The sequence below is a fragment of the Amyelois transitella genome, chromosome Z, assembly GCF_032362555.1.
Source record: "Amyelois transitella isolate CPQ chromosome Z, ilAmyTran1.1, whole genome shotgun sequence".
NCBI lineage: Eukaryota > Metazoa > Arthropoda > Insecta > Lepidoptera > Pyralidae > Amyelois > Amyelois transitella.
In genome coordinates this window covers 9,358,274-9,379,061 of record NC_083535.1, presented here as the reverse complement: position 1 = coordinate 9,379,061, position 20,788 = coordinate 9,358,274, and the positions used below count along the sequence as shown (strand labels likewise).

The 20,788-nt window shown below is 34.4% G+C and overlaps 2 protein-coding genes across 5 annotated transcripts in view; one reads left to right on the top strand and one right to left on the bottom strand.

The window, feature by feature from the left end:
- Window positions 1–781: 781 nt before the first annotated feature.
- Window positions 782–14,033, bottom strand: LOC106134021 (uncharacterized). 3 transcript variants are annotated; one of them, XM_060953640.1, is made up of 15 exons: window positions 13,842–14,033; window positions 12,937–13,026; window positions 11,559–11,679; window positions 11,183–11,321; window positions 10,628–10,844; window positions 10,170–10,347; window positions 9,451–9,659; window positions 8,907–9,120; window positions 8,206–8,303; window positions 7,620–7,776; window positions 6,926–7,110; window positions 6,201–6,456; window positions 5,515–5,726; window positions 4,857–5,049; window positions 782–1,920 (listed from the first exon to the last, which is right to left on the bottom strand). In XM_060953640.1, exons 3-15 carry the CDS (start codon window positions 11,584–11,586, stop codon window positions 1,859–1,861), a joined length of 2,148 nt encoding a protein of 715 aa, XP_060809623.1. In that variant the 5' UTR covers window positions 11,587–11,679; window positions 12,937–13,026; window positions 13,842–14,033; the 3' UTR covers window positions 782–1,858. The 3 variants fall into 3 exon arrangements, with proteins under 3 accessions (XP_060809623.1, XP_013189420.2, XP_060809622.1); XM_013333966.2 differs by lacking the exon at window positions 11,559–11,679 and having other exon boundaries at window positions 783–1,920; XM_060953639.1 differs by lacking the exons at window positions 11,559–11,679; window positions 13,842–14,033 and adding an exon at window positions 13,439–13,541 and having other exon boundaries at window positions 783–1,920.
- Window positions 14,034–19,806: 5,773 nt separating this feature from the next.
- Window positions 19,807–20,788, top strand: part of LOC106133991 (forkhead box protein L2) — a 42,412-nt gene continuing 41,430 nt past the window's right edge. Inside the window, exon 1 of one of the 2 annotated variants that reach the window (XM_060953567.1) lies at window positions 19,807–20,074. In XM_060953567.1, the coding sequence (XP_060809550.1) occupies window position 20,074 (1 nt within the window). In that variant the 5' untranslated portion in view covers window positions 19,807–20,073. Of the gene's footprint in view, window positions 20,079–20,788 lie in introns of both variants that reach the window. The other variant, XM_060953569.1, reaches the window with a different exon arrangement.

The following is a 20,788-nucleotide window of genomic DNA, read 5'->3' as shown; positions in this document are numbered from 1 at the left end:
CCCTGATGTCAGAAAATGTATATATGTAATAACTTTTGTACAAAGAATAGGTCCTCCTTTTTTGAAGTCGGTTTAATTTGTAAAACTTACTTTTAAGTGTAAAGAAACACGTTCCTAAAAACCACCTAAAATCTGTTCGCCGAAAAACGAAACATACAGGGCAAAAAAAAAACACCTTTTTCATTCCGATTTTTCATAGAAAAGTAGTAAAAACAAAATTCGATGGAAGTCACCAAAACCATATACCTAAAATAGAAAAACATCAAAATCCACCAAATAAAGTAAAAACAAAAAATAAAACTACCTATCCGATGCTAGGGATCGATTCCAGGCGCGTCCACTTGATAACCAAACGATCGGTGCTCGGCAACTAAGCCATCACGTAAACTGGTCAAAGTTTCGAAATTGTCGATCTCTAGCGACCATTTAACATGAGAAAATGTTTTTATATGAAAATATAGAAAAAATTAATTATCCCAGGCATGGACAGGACCTAGCGAATCGATTTATAGGTTATTAAAAATTAAAAATATGGGTGCGTATGCAATGCACCTATATTTCAAATTTAAACGATTTTGTAAAGCCGTTTTCAGGAGCGCTATGCTCGTTTTATATCATAGGATTACATTTATATAACTAGTGTTTAAGGACCTTTTTCACCAATGCTTAGACTAATGAAAGGATAAAATAAAAAACAATACCTTCCAGCTCAGAATACTGAACATTGATTTATTAAACATATTTTACAATCCAATAATACACAGTAAATTAATACTAACATAATATATTTTGGACATCCAAAATTTTCAGACTACGTGTTTCGATCGACTGTATATTTCTGAATCAAACACGCAAACTGGGAATATAAACATACACCCATAGGTCACAGTATGTTTGAGTATAAACTGAGGTTGACGGTGGTCAATTATGTATGGCTCAGAATACTAGAAATTTTAAATATACTAGTACTTATACTTGATAGAAAATATTGAAATAAAATAATTAGCGAGGTACGTTGCATTACCATAATAAAAAAATATACAATTTTGCTTGTACCCCTGATTTAACATAAGTGAGCTAGGCCTATGGCCTTTATTTGTTATTAAATTGTTTTAATTTAAAACCATAAGTGACAAGAATTTCTATGATAAATTACATAGGACATGTCTAACATGTTTTAATTTAAAAATGAACCATCATGATGCTACTTGTTCTTAAATCATATTATATAGTTTAAAAGTAGATTATTTTATGATGATTTAGAAGAGATTATTTTATACTTATCTACTTTTAAACTATATACCAGACAGGGTAGCGTTAACAGTAAAAATAATAAAAAACCCTACCTACTTTGCTAAAGTAAGATTTTTTCTAAGTACAAAATTTAGTAACAGTTTTAAATGTGTACCTGTAACATAATATTACAAAGAACTTAAATTAATATAATATCACACTTGTTGCAGGAACTTTTATAGGACACTTACTAGAAATAAGATTTGAACATTTTTGCCCTTTATACCACATCGATATTTTAAAAATATTTTTATAAAGAGATGGTACTATTTCATATTAAATTAGAGTGCAAAAACACCTGCTGATTACTTTTCATTATAATTATATTTCCTTATAGAATATCTCTTATAGACACTTCTGTTCCCGTCATCACGTCTATATCCCTTGCGGGGATGAAACTTAAAAACCCGTCTTCTAACACTTATAAAAATGTCAATGTGGTTAAAACTAGGCATTGCATTGAATGTTTTTGATATATTTCACGTAACATTCGTGGTTATGAGATTCAGTAGGTCCAGTCATGATTTCATTGGTCTTGGATATTTTTTACGTCTTAAGTATAGTTTTAGTCATCAAGCATATGTACAGCATCTTGGGGCTTCTCATACTTCATAACGGAGGCATATCCTGAAAAAAAAATGGAATCTGTTTATACCTACTTATGAATAAATTAATGTACTAATGTAACATACTAAAAGGGCCGTAAATATATACGATACTGTTGTTGAACTCAGTTCTTATGATTATAGTTTAATTTAAACATGGGTTGTGTTGTGACATAGTATTCATAAAGATTGCATTACCTACTTTGCCAAACTTCAAATACATACAGTATGTCCACTTAAACCTGTCTTTAGCGGACTCTGAAATTTAAAACTAACAACTAAGAACTTAAAATGGAGTAGAATGCACAATGTAAGTAAGGATTATTTTGATGATAAAAAGGATTAGTGAACGTTCTTTATAAAAATTAAGCTTCGCAATTCATGTACCTAAGATTAGACAACCAAATACTTTTACAATACAATTGAATTTAACATTAGCGCAAATGTCTTGCTTAAATTATCTTTATGACCACTACAAATGCGAGTTAAGTCTACTACTAGGTCTCGTTCACACTCAAATTCTTTCCCACTGTAAAAAAATGTAGTCTTGCCTTCCCCACGGGTGTGATACCTATTCTCTTTCAAAACTGGAGCAAAAATTTCATTTATAACTAGCAAAATTTTAAAAATCAACTTTTCGGAATTTTAATGAAAGTGAAGTCGTTAATATCTGCCTTTGGAAAATATGTACCATTTGGATGTTCACAGATACAAAAATGTTACCCAGAAGCTATAAACATCAGAAACAACAAAAGAATATCGTGGTCTATATAAGTCACGTTCATAATACGGATTTTCACACGAAAATAAATGTATTTTATTTTACCAGTGTGGACGCGGCAAATTTTATTTTTCAGTAGATAACAGGAAAATTATATAAAGACGCGACAGCGCCGAGCGTTTGTATACTGATCTAGGGCATAAACGGATTCAGAGGGCATGCGATGTGTTTTACCATTTAAATACTTTTCGTGTAAACTATTAGTCTTTAACGTGTTCCACCACGCAGAATTATTGTTCAAATAGTTCATTCAACAAAGAATTAGCTTTACATTGACTTTGAAAAATTTGTGGCGTGCAGATCTACAAATGAACATTAATAGATTTTGTGTTATTTTTTGTTTGAACATTCAAAAGGATAAAGGTCTAGGCACTAATCATGCCTGAATATCTTGTCTGTGAAACAATTGTTATCACGCCATTCAGTAGATTTATGTTGGATTAATTTACAAGCATATTGTTGTTTTATGGATTCAGTACTGCAAATATTTGTACTTATCTCAATTTTAACATTACTGGTAGATATTTCGCACCTACACAAAACTTTTATTATGAGGGCATTAACTCATCCGCTCACATTATTTCAAAATTTTTGCCCATTGCAAACTTGTATCACATCCTTGATTGTATGCATTACACAAAGAATTTTTCAAAGAGAGGTGCTCGAGTTTCAATTATGGTAAGTAGTTGTTAGTAGGTATTTCAAAACGTTGGCTTTATCAACCACAACACTTCTGAGATCATTTTGTCCATGATACAATCCGTAAATTCGGCATCAAGCCATATGCTATATGGCTTGATGCCGAAAAACTTTCTAGTTTTTTAGTAGGTACTTATTGGATAACTATAAAATTTCTAATAATACATTCCTGATAACAGACAGGACCTTAATAACTTTATCAAATCGATGAAACTAATAACGGGAAATAAGACTTTAAACATTGTATAAATTAAACTCCAGTTTTGAAAGTGTATAAATATATTCAAGAACAAATATAATACCAATGACATAATACTCTGAGGGACGACAGGTGTATAAAATAATAATAAAACAGCAATAAATGTTTGACAAATTACGAGATAATATGCACCTATGTCATTAATCATTATCTTTATGGAAGAAGTTGTGTAATAAATTGATTAAAAATATGAAGTTTTGTTCGAATACATAATCTTAGCACTAAGAAATACGAGTATCCACAGAATATTATAATAAAGTTTGCCATAATTTTGAATGCAATTTTTTTCACAATAGGCAAAGGTTAGTAACATAAGTATTATTACAAAGCACGCTGGATATACCAATATCATTTCTTTTTAATTGCTATGAAATGCCTTATTTCAGAAATAACAGATTCCACTGCGTTATTAGATAATTACACATGTACAAACAACTAAAAATATATGGACTCTCCGATTCACTTATAGCTGAAGGAAACCTTTTAATATATTAATAATAGTAATTTAATAAAAAACCCTGATCAATAATAATGTAAAAATCATTTCACAGCACGATTAAGAATATCATTTTTCTTTAATGATTAGTTCTTACTTAATTACGTACACTATAAGAACTACACATTGCCGAGCAGCTTGCCTTTTTTTAATTCGGACTTATTTTTATAATTAACTCTAGTGAATTACCTCTAGTTATGTATTACTTTTTCCAGCAACGTTTACAACATTAATATTAATTCAATTTCTTTTGCCAAAATTTAGTCAAAAATTGTAAAAGTTCGAAAATGAACTAGGGATAATTCCCTAGTGCTATGGCACCACTGGTATTTAAAAAATCATGATTAGGTATGTACCGGGACTTACCGGACCATTGCTAAACGGTAAAAACGACCAAGAGATAATAAATTAATTTATGAATATGCTTTGGCGACGCTTTTCAAAAAAAAATTTATATTTTCAATTTATTATAGTCCTTAATATATGACTTGATCTATGTGACAGAGCAGGATGGAACGATTACATGGGTGGGAAAAACAGAACCATTAAATGTATGCATTAGACATGACTATCACAGAGGTCAAGTTATATTTCAAAGACTATAGGGGCAGCACTAAAAGCGACTCTTTCTTTCATTTTTCTCAAAACTATGACTGTCCCCATGTCATACTTGTACCAGATGTAAAAGGGGTGTTTTCAACCATTAATGCTGATTGATTTTACCTTGGTTAACGGAGATATGTTGATTTCTGTCTCTTAGCAGCCACTGTACCACAGCATGGATTAACCCAAGAATAAGTGCTCCTATTCCGAACCAGCGGAACGTTAACCCGCCCCCCAGCCATCGGTACATTCTACCGCCAATGAAACTACCTAGCGAGACGCCTACGCCTTCGAAAATTGCTCCCACTAAGCCCTGAAACAAAAATAAAGGAAGTTTGATTAAAGCTTTTATGGTGAGGGAATTCATGATGAAAATTTATATTGAGACAACTGGATGTGTAACCATGATCGCAACAATACGGGTTAGGTTCCCCTGCCAAAGTTGCGGAAGGCAGACGGGAGCCGCCTCGTCTAAAAGTGCAGGTTTCTTCATGATGTTTTCTCTAACCATAAGTGTTAGTGCTTTATTGTGTTTACTAAAGGAATAACGTATTTAAGCTGAAAATCTTATCTGTGTAATAATAGACAGTTTTGCGCCAAATAACTCTCAGAATTGAGATGCAGCATGAAAAGTTATGGTGTCACAACCATCAGATGGGACGTCACATTCACCAGTTCTCATCATTTCTATACTCTTATATTTATAAGAAGATTCTAAAATTGCAACTCATCATATACCTATAACATTTTTTTTTTAATTTAGATAAATTGTACTTGCCTGCACTGTAGTTTCCGCTCCAGGCGGCGCCACTACATTGGCATATGACGTCATAGTAGGGTAGAACATGCCGAAAGTGATCCCTTGGAACATTTCTATGGGAAGCGCAAGCCACGCATTGGTCAAGAAAGAGTATAGAATGAACCGCGCTCCGAATGCGAATAGAACTATACTCATCATGTTGGTGTGGCCTACTTTCTTGAGGATGTAACCTGGAAGGGAGAGTTTCAGTCACAGGGTTTAAATAGTTTAAAACTTTATTGAGCCATACAGCTACTACAGCCATAATTGGCGCGCGTGACGCCGTTTTTATCGCGCGGAAATCTATTGCTTTTTCCCTTTTTATTATGACGGCGCTAGTGTTTAAGTGTTCTCGTGGCTGTCATGCTACTTCGACAGGTGAACTTTATGCTAAAATGAATAACATGAAATTTATGTTACTTCTCTGTAAGCAATAAAACGGTAGGACGGAATTTAACATTCAGGGTATCTTTCTTCCTCTCTCTTTTAGTGTATGCTAGACTAAAAACGGAAGATAATTGACACTTGAGATTGATTTTTGGGCGATGGGCTAGCTATCTATATTACATTTTGCCAAGTTGCTTCCAGCTTATCATTGCCGTCATGGAGTATGAGTTGCGACTTTTGGTTCTAAGAGATTAATACGTATTGTGTAACATACGAACCTGACACAAACATGAATGGTATCTCCCCAAGGAAGGTCTGTATAGCACTGACGAGGCCTTGCAGAGTCTTGATATAGTCCGCTCCGTCGCAGCTCTGGCCAGCTATGTCTTCCAAGTGCCAGAAGAGGAATTGCCAAAGTAACCCAGTGCAAAGACCCACGCCTATAGTCCATAGCATGAAGACGAAGGTCGGAAGCGATGAAAGGAGGGTTCCAACGTCACCCAAAATGTTCATTGACATCTTGGTTGATTCAGTCTGTAGGAGAAAGGGTAAATTTTATTTAAATACTGTAAGTGATGTCGTGAAGAGCGATGGGAGAATTTACATAATATTAATATGAAGTCATAAGAAAGAAACGATAAGAGTGGGTTCTAATGTTAGCATTTGCCTGACAGTGTAAAACATACCTTAACACAATACGACACAATGACGTCACTGCACATGAAAATGAACCAATAGCTCTTCTATGTCCCGTCAGTGGAACGGCGTGATGAGTGCCCCGATGGTTTCCTTATACATACATACATATAACCACGTCTATATCCTTGGTGGGGTAGATAGAGTCAACAGTTCCGTTTTATGAATAATAAAGGTATTAAACGCGCACATAACGTACATTTATTTTATCTCGTTTAATACTTTTATTTTTTATAAATATGTAGTATAATGCAACGCGAAAGTTAAAAATCCGTTATAACAGTTTCCTTGCTAGTGTTAAACTCACCTTAACAAAACACGACACTATGACGTCACCGCACATGAAAACGAACATGAGGATGAACGCAATGGCGTAGTTCTTGTACGCCCCGTCGCTGAACAGGTCTATTAGTGCTCCGGTGGTTAAGGAAAATATTCCCCAACCGACAGAACCCCAGAGACGCTGCTTGCCGTATTGATCAACGCGGTCACCTTAAAAAAATAAGGTAAGTTAATGGAATCACATACAATACATGAAATCTTGCCTCTTTTTCGGAGAATTAAGCTGATAGTACATCACTATAATAGGAGTAATTTTCAATACGGGGCAAAAACCAATATTTATCTCGCTCTCTCATTTTTACGCGTTTTTTATACTAATAACTGCGGCTGATAAAATTGCTGGTCTGGTAGCAAAAAAAATATAATATTAACCGTTAACTGCCGTTGCTACACGTTCATGTGGGAACTTCAGGTTCTATATGTCCCGGTTCAGGGTGCGCCTTTTTACCATGATCCTGGGTTAAGCAAGTCAAGTTTTTACACAAAGCGACTCCCATCTGACCTCCGGAACCTTCGCTGGTGAACACATATCGGATCATGGTTACACATCCAATAACCGCATGCGCATGTATCCCCACGATATTATCCCACACCATAAGCACATCGATTAGAACTCAAACTAATGTACAGGTCAGAATATATTGATTGTTGGATCTTACCTAGGACATTGAAACATATAGCGTCAGCCACGGTGACGACTACGGCCTGGCCGATCCAACTGACGATCATCATGGCGAAGAACAGCCAGAATTCCAAGGTGTACTGCGATTGTTCACCTTTACTGCTTTCCGACGCCGATTCTAACAGTTCGTTAAGCTGTGAAAGTATAACTAGCTTTACACTATGTATTTTCAATATTTCTATAAAAGTTAAACAGAATTAAAAAATTAAGATGTTTTAGATTTACATTAATGACGCATCAGCCAGGAGTATTATGAAGTTTTACAAGTTACTGTTTTTTCAGAATGACAAAATTATTTTGTGCCAAAAAATTTTCGAATAAGTAGCATGACGTTATATTCCTGACAGATCATTCTATTATGCAAGTTACTACCAAAAAATGTGAGAAATAATGTGATCATACATAAAATGAGGTATTATGATATCATATAATTTTAAGTAATAACGATGTTACGTTAGTGAACTTATATTAGAACATACCCCGAACTGAGAATTAAGCCTCTCAAACAGTAAAAATATATAAGGAATAACACTTTATTATTTAATTGATTATTTTGTACGTACCACCGAGTTATCACAGTTAATTTTGCAGGTTGGATGAAACAATTCACTTTCAACTTGGTATTGTGCCCTCGAAATACAGTTTGGGTAGTGAACGGTGCCTGAAACAATTTTGTTTTTATAATTCAAATATTTCTTTACAGCCTGTCTACCGTGTCTAGTGAGCCCAGGAGCTCCTGGGCTTATACTTTAAAGGAAAGATCGTAAGGAAAATATAAAGGAAAGGATGGGGTTATAAATTTGGGATTCTGCGACGGGCTAGCAATCTGTCACTATTTGAATCTCAATTCTATCATTAGCCGAACAGTTGAGCATGAACCTATCAATTTTTCAAGACTATTGGCTCTGTCTACCCCGCAAGGGATATAGACGTGATTATATGCATGTATGTATAAAAATATAACACAGAGATTTATTGAGTGGATTACTATATACAACCACTGTCATAAATTAACAAAAGCCTAAATGATTACAAAGTATCAATTACTGTATAAAAATAAACATCATTTCATAGCTACTAGAAAGGGCTAGTTACTAAAAAACGTACGTACAGGAGAGATATTTATGTATATGACTTCCACTTGTGGTAACATAACATGTTTAAAAAAATCACATAAATACAAAGTATAACGATGCATTGTGCCAGTCACTCCATAACTTGAGTATAATATTTACTGATGTATTGTCGTATTGTAAAAACTTACCATCAGGCATTGTGATGTGATTTAGCTGCACGAACATACAATTGCCCTCCGGTATCGTCGTGGAAAGTAAAACAGTGCCGACAAACGATAAGTTGGAGGGCAGTTCTTTGCCGTTTATAGCTCTAGGGGCACAAGACTTTGTGACGTCAGCGCCCCAAGACTCGCAAATTTCCATGAGACGCCACGGCGCAGATTCTCCGAGGTCGCATACAGCCTAAAATTTAAAAGCAATGTACAAACAAATAATACATATCTATCAAATACAGGGTTTTGTATAAAGTTACCTAAGTATATAAAAACACATATTCTTCATTAAGTTTCTTTACGTTTTCCCTTTTTATCTGCTTAAGATGAAGGGATGATACTTAGATTGTCCAGATCGCACTAGCAGTCTTGATCCAAACTACAAGTATTGTGTACAACTACTTACTTAGTTTTTATGTACAATAGTTTCTTACCGGCAATGTTCGTAGTGTAAGTGCAACCTTATATTATCTACATATGTACTAATGATTGTTATTTAAATAAATTAACAGAATATTACCTCACAATTATCATCCTTGATGACCGACCAATCAGCGGCGGAGACGTTTTCGCCGCACACCCTATAGTTCATTTCTTGATCAACACATGTCATGTTAGCAGCGCCATCTTTTGACAACAAAGAGGTTTTGGTCCCACAATTCAGGCTACAAGGCTCGTTGAGGCCTACGTAACCGTGACCTTTGCGACACCGTGGTGTGTATTGGTAACCTGACAGAGGATTGAAAAATAAACACATATTATTACGTTTCAATTTCTTACTATACAGGCCAGGCAGAGCCTTGGACTGTCACAAGACTCGAATGCCAATAGCTTAACGCAGCTTAATGATATGAGGTTCAGGGATCGTGGCAAATAGAAAGATGTAATTTCTGCCAACCTCTCTAGTCGAGTCAATCTCTCCAGTGTCGAGTTCAGTTACTGGTTTCATCATTGATGCTGATTATTTATACCAATGAAACTTGGACATTTACAAAAGTGAATAAATACTTTTTAACGTCCATTTCTAGTGTTTAATTTTAATAAAAAGTCGCCCTTTTCCTGTATCTACATAAAAGGGAAAGATTTTACTCAGCAGTAGGACATAGCGAAACAATAAGGGACAAGACATAAAAAAGAGCAAAAAGTTGAATTTAGAAGTACACTACTTTATGGATAAGAGCTTTTACGCTTTAATTAAGAAGTCTTTAAAAAAGAACATAGATATTAAAAAATCCTTACCGTCTAAAGTGACATTAGATGCACTTATATAGGCACAGTCATCTTGCACAGTAGCATTCGACAGCACCACCGTGTACCGCAGGGAGTTCCCGTTGGCGTAACTGTAGCAATATTCGGGAATGTGCCAATGTTCGCATACCGTCTGCCACATTTTAGGCGAAGACATATCGCAGTCCATCTGTGGAGATTCAAATCAAATAACTAATTGTTCGCTGCTAAGGTTGACCCTTGTTTGTAGTGTCAATGCAACATTGACACTAGTCCTACTAAAACTAGTGATAAAAAATATTATCAATAGTTCTATTATGGAACCCTACTAAGGTACTAATGTCAACGAACATTATTTTCAGCGCCATCTAGTTACAAATTTCATTTCAATAGTCATATATTTTTGTCAAGAAATGAAAAAGCTTGATATTACGCTTCCAAAGCTAGTTTCTTATCAAATTTACACTCACATCACAAGAAGCGGTGGTATTAAAATTTTCTAGAGTTGTCATTTTACAATTGTCCATTTCACCGTCCTGCATACAACTCCTGAGTACCGTGATGCCATCACCACAATCCAACTCAACATCCACGCTTGGCGTATTCCCCGGGATAAAATATATAGCCGAGAAACTAACTATAGTCACTATTTGAAATAGTATAAAAATTGACTTTAGTATTTTGAACCTGAAAAAATAGGACAGTCATTCAGTCAGTATATTTTTTTAAGAAAGATGATTATTTACTTTGGATGCTTTGAATGAGACGAGGTTAAAAATATGTTGATTCTGTTAGAAACCATGATTTAAATTTAAGACTTAAATTATTTCCATATATTCATGGAAATTAGTTTCACATTTCACAAGTTGAGTAAACTTTAGTGTACTGGGGTCCACACTGTTTTCTCTTTGCTTGACTGTGTCTTCTGCAGTCTTATTCACAATCTTTAGAAGCCTTACGAAACAATAACCTACAATATAACGATCTTCAAACAACCAAAGTAACATATTGGAATATCTACCAACCTGTCAGCAATAACACCGAACAGGGGCTTTGCAATCAGTCCAAAAATTGGCAGTACTGTGTATATTAAACCTACTGTAGCCGATGTGAATCCTAATTGACGAGCATATGTTGATAAATAAGGTACTAAAGGTGCCGTACCTGTAAAGATAAAAACGAAATGTTAAACTGAAAAAGTCTTAAAGTATAGTCACCCAAAGACCTTGTAACGTTGCAGAAGGAAACTTTTTTGCATGCTTTTTCTTAAATTTTTTTTTACACCGCGCTATAACGCAGCTCCCGGGTTCGATCCCCATCGAAAACGAAATTTTCTGATTGATAAATATATATATATAAGACCTTTGAACCAGAAATCCCATAACGCAGTCTCGAACTTACGTATGCTCTTAGCGGATGCCTTAATCATAGCAACTATCCGGATGCCATATCTCAGCTCAATCGGTCCAGTAGTCGGTTCAGTCGGCTGTGCGTTCGATAGATCAGTCAGTCAATCAGACACCTTTGCATAACAAATACCTAGATATAGATTTACTTTATTTCAAATACCGTAGTTACAATTATATTAAAAAGTAATAATTAGGTCGTCTGGTGATAAAACACTCAATCGCTGATCATCATCTAGAAAACATAACAGGTCAGGGCTAATAGATAAAAACGTGATCAAAGCGACATATTAATCTCTAGAAACATATTGAGATTAGATTGGACTGCAGAACTTCAAGGCTATTTATTTCATTACAAGAGATAACTTTTGTTAACTATCACTAGGCTTGTATCATATGGTGATGGCCTATACTATCTTAAGGAAAAATGTCTGTACTTGAAAGATATTGCCAAAAAATTTATATTGGGTTGGGGTTAATATTATTTCATAGAAATTGAGATGTGAATTTGAATGCGGTTTTTTTCAGATATTAGGCTTGGTCCCAAATAAAAACCGATACTTAAAAAAAATGCTACCCCTCTAATGGGCCAACCGCCCAGGAGTAAACCCTGTACAAAATCAAATATCTAATACGGAAAATATACAGATGATTTTATTACAAAAAATATAATGTGAATTAATTTAACTACAAAAGCGGCCATGTGTGTTGTTATCACTTCTCGGGCTTTAATTCAATATGATAGGAGATATCAGATATATGACAGTGTGGCAGGGACGATAGTTCAAGTGATATTCAATGTTTCAAGATTAAAGTCATTCAGTTTATTCAGTTATTATGATTTATCTGATGCAATATAATAATCAATAGCGTCTTATTTTTTGGCTGGAATTATGTTTATCAACCTTTTGGTACAATGATGTGAATTGACTATATTCATTAATATAGAATGCTTCTCTTAAAATGCAGATCTTTTCCTTGTTTGAAAGGATATTTTTTTGAGGTAGTTTCATTTTTTATTATGTTAAGATTTAAAACTTTATTTAGCCTCAAAGGTACACTTGGTGGACTTAATGCTAATAGCCTTCTCTTCCACTCAGCCTTATACTGCATAAAACATTGTGTTTATAATCACACCTGTTTCACAGAGGGTTAGGTAGAGGTTACATCTTTATACAGAGAATAATTGGTGTAAAATTAAGAGAAAGATATGTTGTGATGTCTCAACTTTCCCAGTTGCACCTGCTGCCATTAAATTAGGGGCCTGGGTATCGCTGTGATGTGATTTGTTGGGATGTAAAAAATTAAGTGGCAGGACTATAAAAAAAAATTCAGAAAAGCAAAGAAATAAGAACAATTATGAATTAACTTACCAGCGTTGAACAGGAAGAAATGTCCTTTTATGGGTAAAAGTTTCTTATCCACTTTCATTTTTGATGGCCGCATTTATTTATAGTATTCACCTGAAAAATATTTAAAATAATAACCTTGATCCAGTATGGGTAAGGTCCTGGAAAGGGTGTCCAGGTCAGGTGGTCACTTTGTTTAAAACCTGCCTCGCCCAAACCAGAATCCTGGTCAAAACACACCCCAACTCTCCAGAGAAGTAAGAATGTAACTGGGGCTACTACCAGGGGAAGAAGATAACCTGACAAATATTTAATTTAGTGTCTCGCCTATTCCTAAGGAGAATATGATTTGCTTATTAGGTACCTCACTCTTGAGGAAATTACAACAATGACAGGGTATGAAGGACACAAACAACATTAAGCCTTTGGGTATTAGCACTGTCTAGGGATAAAGAAGAGATATGTTTAAACAAGTTTATTACCCCCTTAACAGGCATTTAGGTATTATATTAAAATAAAAACTTACAAAAATAGTTGTCTGGCATGTAAAAAAGGTTCTATATAATAAAGTCACAATGTCTTCAAAACAATAGTTAGATTTATCGAGATCATTGACATACTATACTGATAAGTGACTTTAATATTTTCATAAAGCGAATGAAGAGAAGAATGTAAACGATTTTTATTTATAATTCTATTTATATGAAGCTAGCTGAATAAAGCAAGTTATTTTATTGTTATTTTCACCGGCATTCAATAGCACGTGTACCTGAATATTTATCTATTCCTACCAATAAGAATGAAATACTAAAAAATGCAAAGATCCAAGTATTTAAACGACTACTTGGAACTTACGATCAGTGACGAGTTTCTGCAAACCGGTAATTAATAAACGAAACACACAAAAAGTATAAAATATTTTTACACACCTGTTGTGGTTAATACGAATATTTTAATAGTTATCTCAGTAAACACAAACTTAACACATTATTTTAAATCAATAAAATTTCAACACTTTATTCGGCTATTATTACTAGAACAAGTTAAGCTTCGTTCGTTTTTAATTAATTACTATTATTATTTCGATTCGCTCGCTCAATCAGCCTCCCAATTTATTTGTGAAATTGACATTGACGTTTCGTAAAATTTGAGACTTTAACATTGACAGTTTACTAGTTACCAGTTTTGACAGTTACCGAAGTTATTATTGCCCAATATAGATGCCAGGTTTCCCCACGTTTCTTTTTTCAAACAACAGTGTCTATTTATTAACAACTAATTCCATAGTATCGGCACTTTAATATAATAAGACCACTCCAACTCTTTCCCATGGATATCTTTAAAAGCAAATAGGTATATTCAACTAGCTTTTCATAAAAACCTTGCGAAGATTGAGGATATTAGTTGGGGGACGCTTCGTGTAAAAAACGAACTTGTCTTTAAGGATATCAGCATCATGGTCAAAAGACTCACCACGAAGCCCTTTACAGAGGATATGATGTACTTAATTAGGATTAATACCAGGAGGGATAAGAGGATCACAAATTATTTAAAAGCACTAAATATGATGGTCACAATCGGTAAAACTACCACAGAAACATTTTACGTACACAAAATGTCAAAGGAATAGTGTAAAGATGTAGTTGCTGCCCACTCTTCCGGGAAAGTCGTGATTTTAATTACGTCGATCATACAGAACAATCATAATTTCACGAAATCCATGTTTTTAATTTTTTGATTAAATCAGAATAGACTTCACTGTCTTGAATCGGGAATGTTGACAGACATATTGTCTCTCACTATTTAATACTTCGGATAACCTCAATGAGTAAATGATATTGAAGTTTGAACATTTTTCAGACCTAGGTAATAACGTTTAATAAATATTTCATAAGCCTCCAAATGTTATAGAACAACCAAATCGATTTATTTGATTATTGACTCAGATGACTTCACTAGTAATCAGTGACCACGCATAATAGAATTGATTCTGCATAGGAGTTTTCATCTAACACCACACTTAACTAGACCGTATAGACCACTTATTAACGAAAAAAATTTAATGCTTAATAACAAAGCTCTCCTAACACAATATAGAAAAACAAAAACATAGAATATAGTTTAGACCGTATTAGTAAGACTTTACTTTGGCCACACCCCTAACATATTCACCTATTTTTAATTCAATCTTTAATCCTCGATCGTTTACACGTTCAGTAAGTGGTAATGAAGTTAAAATACGTGTAAGCAAACTATTACTTCGATTTTAATTCAACTTCCTAAGCTTGTTACCTATTTTACTATGATGATGCCTCTTATTTAGTTGAGGTTCCCTGTTTTTCAGGGAAATATAATGAACTGGCAACAATAATTTATGGGCCTTTCCATCACAAACTAAATAGAAATACTTGTTCATAAATTCCTATTCGATGCCCGTTTTGGTTGTATAATTTACAGAAAGCCAAGAAGTACCTGTTTATAACACTCATTATACGTATTCGTATATTTGTAAAATTTTAGATTAAATGCAAATCGTTCGGCGTTAAAATGGTACCTACACGACAATAAATGTTGTCAAACTTTTAAGTCAAACGATCACTTACATGTCGTAAGGACTTTGGCGGGAACGCAATTTTGGTTGTGTATGTTGGGTTAGTTTTTGTGGTTGTTTGTATTGTAATATTTTTCCAAAATGTATGTTTGATCAACTATCAATGATTTATAAGTATGGATTACTGCTAGTGGACAAGCATGAGTATTGGAGAGGATAACGATAACAGATTTGGTCTCAAAAAGTCCTGAGAAAGGGCCAAGTGAAGTGTCCACGGCTATTGTTCGACCATTAATAAAATAGTAATGAATATCTTAAACGAGTATCCAAAAGTTAGTCCTGTAACTAAAACTTGACACAGACAAAAATAAGCTCATAATGAAGTATGGTTGCCACAATAAAGAAAAAAAAATGTTTTTCGTAAACTTTTTTGGCGGAAAACCAAATGTTATGTTTTTTTTGTTTGTTTTTCTTTAATTTGTGTTTGACTGACTTATAATTTATAAGTGTGGATAATTTAGTTTTCGTGGACAAGGATGAGTGTTTCAATAACGGATTTAGGGACTTTACACGTCTCAAAAACTCCCGAGAAAGGTCGACCATTTTGAAATGAATAATATGATGTAGGTAATTAGGTATAACGAACATACAGCTTAATTTCATTTGGGTAACGAAATAGTTACGGACACAAAGCTTACAATGGGTTTTGATAAAAAATTGAATACTTATACCAGGTCTTCAAATCTGGTCGCGTAAATACCACCACTGCTCGTAGACTCTTCGGTAAATAGAACTAAAATAAGCTATTAACTTTATACATATAAAAGAGGTAATTAAAATAGGAACTACTAGAGGCCGCCCGCGACTTCGTCCGCATGGAAACCCTATCAATCCCGCGGGAACTCTGGGATAAAAAGTAGCCTAGGTGTTATTCTGGGTCTTCAGCTACCTACATACCAAATTTCATGGTAATCGGTTCAGTAGTTTTTGCGTGAAAGAGTAACAAACATCCATACAAACTTTCGCCTTTATAATAGTAGTAGGATAGGATTCTTCAAACTTGAACCTAATCTGGTGATATATATGTACAGTGTACGTTTATTTATGTTAAAACTAAGTACTTATAAATTCTTAAATGTAACTTGTAACTTTTTAGTGGAAATCGAAACTACAGTTTAAGCAAAGCTAGTTTATGTAATACCTTTATGTCCTGATTAACTATAATGTAAATTAAACAGTCAAGCCTCTTTCACATCTTGCTTACCACCTACTTATTACGACAACGTAGATACTTATTATACATCTTTCCATTTACCTCGATAAACATATAGGTGATGAACAAAAAGTATCTATTTATGTTCGCAATTCTCTCACTCCACGACATAATCAAATTTTGTTATACATACATACATACATATAGTCACGTCTGTATCCTTTGCGGGGTAGACAGAGTCAACTGTCTTAAAAAGACTGATAGGCCACGTTCAGCTTTTTGGCTTGATGATAGAATTGAGATTCAAAGTGTGACATGATGCTAACCCATCGATCGCCTAAAAGAAGAATCCCAAGTTTATAAGCCTATCAATTAGTCGCCTTTTACGACATCCATGGGAACGAGATTGAGTGGTACTATTCTTTTTTTATTGGAGCTGGGAACCACACGGCACAAATTTTGTCATGTAATTTTAAACTAATAAAAAAGATAAAGACAAAGGTTGTTCTTCCACTTTTATCTTTAGGTATCTTAGCATTTCCCTTGATTGATTTATAATCTGCGTAGGAAGAGAAATCGAATATTACGAGCTATAAAAACTACTAATGTTAATTGTTTTTCAAGTAATTACGTACCTCTGCACACTTACCTATCACAGGTTTAGAAAATAATTAACAATTTAATTTATATAGGGGTATCTTGATGCATGTATTTTAATTACGCAACCATCAAACTACGGTCTCTCGTATAAATCCTGGAGTGAGTCCTGTTTGTATACGTTGCTACTCCCGTTTGACCTCCGCAAGCTTTCAATCGGAACCCAACCCAAATTGGGCAATAATGACAAATCACGTCATACATAGGGTTTCCTCCCGAACGACTCATGTCTTGCAAAATTCTGCTTAATCACCCTTCTTACATTTAACTCACCAGTTTTGTCCATCATCATAGGTTCATAACACTATAATATTAGGGCAACAGAATACTTGTGTATTATAGTGTTGAGTACAGAGATGGACCTAGGGACTTCACGCGGGCGGAATCTAGTGAGGTATTAATTTATTTCCACACTATCCATTTGTTATCTGGAAACAATAAAACAAAGCCATAAGACCGCCGAATAATTTTAGTATTGAAAAATTTTAGGTGCAATAAAAAGTTATATCATTTAACCTACTTTGCATATCTCTCTATCATCTCTGCGTGTTCCCGGTTGCACCCACCTCAGAAGTGTTTCGGGGTTCGGGGTCTTCCAACTTTTCAACCTACCTTATATGTAGGTATATCATAGCTACATAATGTCGAGCTTCTGGTAAAAAGAAGTAAATTTTTCAGTTGCATAAATGAAGGGCGATGGGGCGAATTGATAATTTCCAAACATAAATAAGTACATACAACTGACTTGTCGTAAACTTATTATACCTAAGTAGGTGGAAAATAATGCATTTAAGTCTACCAGTAAGGTTTTTATCTGAATTGACATTTTCTGTCATGTCCTACAAATAGGTACTTATGTTTTTAAACCTTGTTAATTGCAATATATTTTTATTTTAAACAATAATTTTACAGAACCATTTTACGCTACTACTTCTCTTTTTTTAAAAAAAAACTTATAAATGCCTTATCTCCACTTACATTTTATCACTTTTTAAGACTTTCAAGGTTCTACTGCCCATCTCTACGGTTACAAGATTTTCCATGCCGTCTTTATGGATCTACAAAACACCTTTGAAATAAGATTTGTAGTTTTTTAAGAGACTATTGAAAAAAAATAAAGGCATAGCAACCACAATCGCAAAAACAATAAGGATAAGTTTGCATCTTAGCCCTCTTTTGTATCATAGATGACAAAATTAATCACAATTTTATTTTTCTGTTTCAGGTCCAAACCTTAATGAGTTGGAACATCATGAAAAAGAGAGAAGTTCATACAATGTAAGTAAATTACCTTTAATTCTCTTGATAGCAGTCAAAATTATTGATTTTACTACTAGATCAGATGTTGCTCGAGGCTGTTTCGTAGTAATTTTAAGAAATCTTTAGGTATCTAAAATTACCTCGTGTTTCTTACAAGCAACAGAATTTTTTAGCTAAAACTATCATTAAATCAAAGAAAAAGTAGTTTTCTATTGCGTTAGGATGCGTATGTCAAAACTTCTTCCAGCTGCATTCTCTAAATATTTCTACTTAGTATAATATTAATTATATAAGTACATACATATAGTGAACATACAGCCTAAATAGATATAAAGTTTTAATTCCGACTCCTGCGTGACATGCTCCTGAGTCCTGACTAAAACGACGAAGACTATTATCGTCATGGTCTATGTAATGTCTTTTATAACAACAGGGTTTTTTACTGTAAAAATAAGTTTCTGATTTAAACTTTCACCATTTTTATAAATTTATTTGTCTTTATAAGTCTTTATAAGATTACGCTGAAAATATTGGAGCAACGTAGGTTTACTAAAACTCTTCCAACGTAATTTTTGTAGAAAGAATAACAAACGTCTTGTACAAACCATACTATTAAATATAAATTGGACGGAACATTCCTTTAACGGCATTGAAATATGAAAGTTTTCCAAATAAGTATTATATCGGTACATGCTAAGGTATCTACTCGTACCTGAAATCGATGAGGTAATTGAACGTTTGACTAAATTGAGACTTTCAATAGTTGTACCTAAGTATCCTTGAACTGGATCCTATTTTCGTGGATATTTACACAGAGAGGAAAATTGGGGAACCAAGGATCCCGTCTCGCCGAATTTCAGAACGAGCAGCGGACTCCTCCTTCCCGCGCGATTGGCGTTAGGCCGCCGCGGTCCACCAATGAGAGAGCTTGCCCCACTCCATCCTACTCTATATTATGTAGATTACATTTTCCTCTATTAAGAAAAACGTTTGATTTTTAAACAATTATGCGTCGAATGTGTAACAGTAGCGAATGCAACTTACAGCGTTGCGCAATAGCGATAAGGGTGCCGCGATAAGGTTGTATTTTTTTGAGTTTTCTTTTTCACGAGGCGGGTTTCTGAAAAGCCTGATAACCTTATTTTTGAGTGCCAGCGAGATCCGCCTACGCTGTGCGTGCGTAGAACTGTGCTTCAGTGGGGCTCGCGGAGTTCCGTTCAGTCAGTCGGGCGATGCACGTCGTGGCTTCCACGACACTCCGCGGGCACTGAACGCGCGAATCGACCCGCCGCCCGCCCAAACTTTAAAACTTATCTTCAATCATAAGGTTTACAAACTAAGTACTGTTTTGGACACAAGTGTTGATCGATTTGAACTTTCTTCGATGTTGTGGACTTGAGTGTTGTTTTTAAAGGATGCACATTTATCAATCAGCTGTTGCAAGAGGAGGCTTCTGAGAGGAACATCGTTGTTTTGAAAAAGTGGGTGAGTAATAGCAAATAGCTGTAAAGCCGCGTATTGACTGTGAACGCACGCGTTACGTAGTTTATGTGCACTTACGAGAAGTTACAGCGTTGTAAATCCGGCATATTCGAGTAATTACTGTGCTTTATACAGTAATTTCCTGTGTTAACATGGTGTTTTGTAAATAACAATTTAAATGTGCCTTCTTACTAACTTTTTTGGTTTTCAACCTATGATATTCGGATATGAGATTTTCTAAATAAAAAAATATATTTAATGTTTTTTTCCCATAGTTCGTTCTCGTCTTGGGTAGAACCAAAAAGCTAGCGCGACGCGTGCATCTTTGTGTTATTTGTTTCACCTTTGTGAATGCTAAACTAGCATGGAGTGATATTTTTCGGATTAGAATGCATGTGGTGTAGATATATAATTGTTTCATATTCATTATGTTAGTTTCATTGTAAATTTTTGATGTAGTTGTTAAATAGGGATTGTTAAATAGAATTTTTATTTTGAATAATTTGGAGTTCAGCTAATTTCGTTTTTGCAGCACTGCCCCATATTTCTATAAGGTAAAGAAGGTGTGATTTTACCAGAGAATTATAAATAGTATACCGTATGTGACGTGGAATGCATTTAGTAATATGCCGAAATGAACCAATTACTGCGGAAAGTTTATCTTTTATGTGCTCAATCTCGACCATCAATTCTAAGCCCCAGGTATTTTTCGC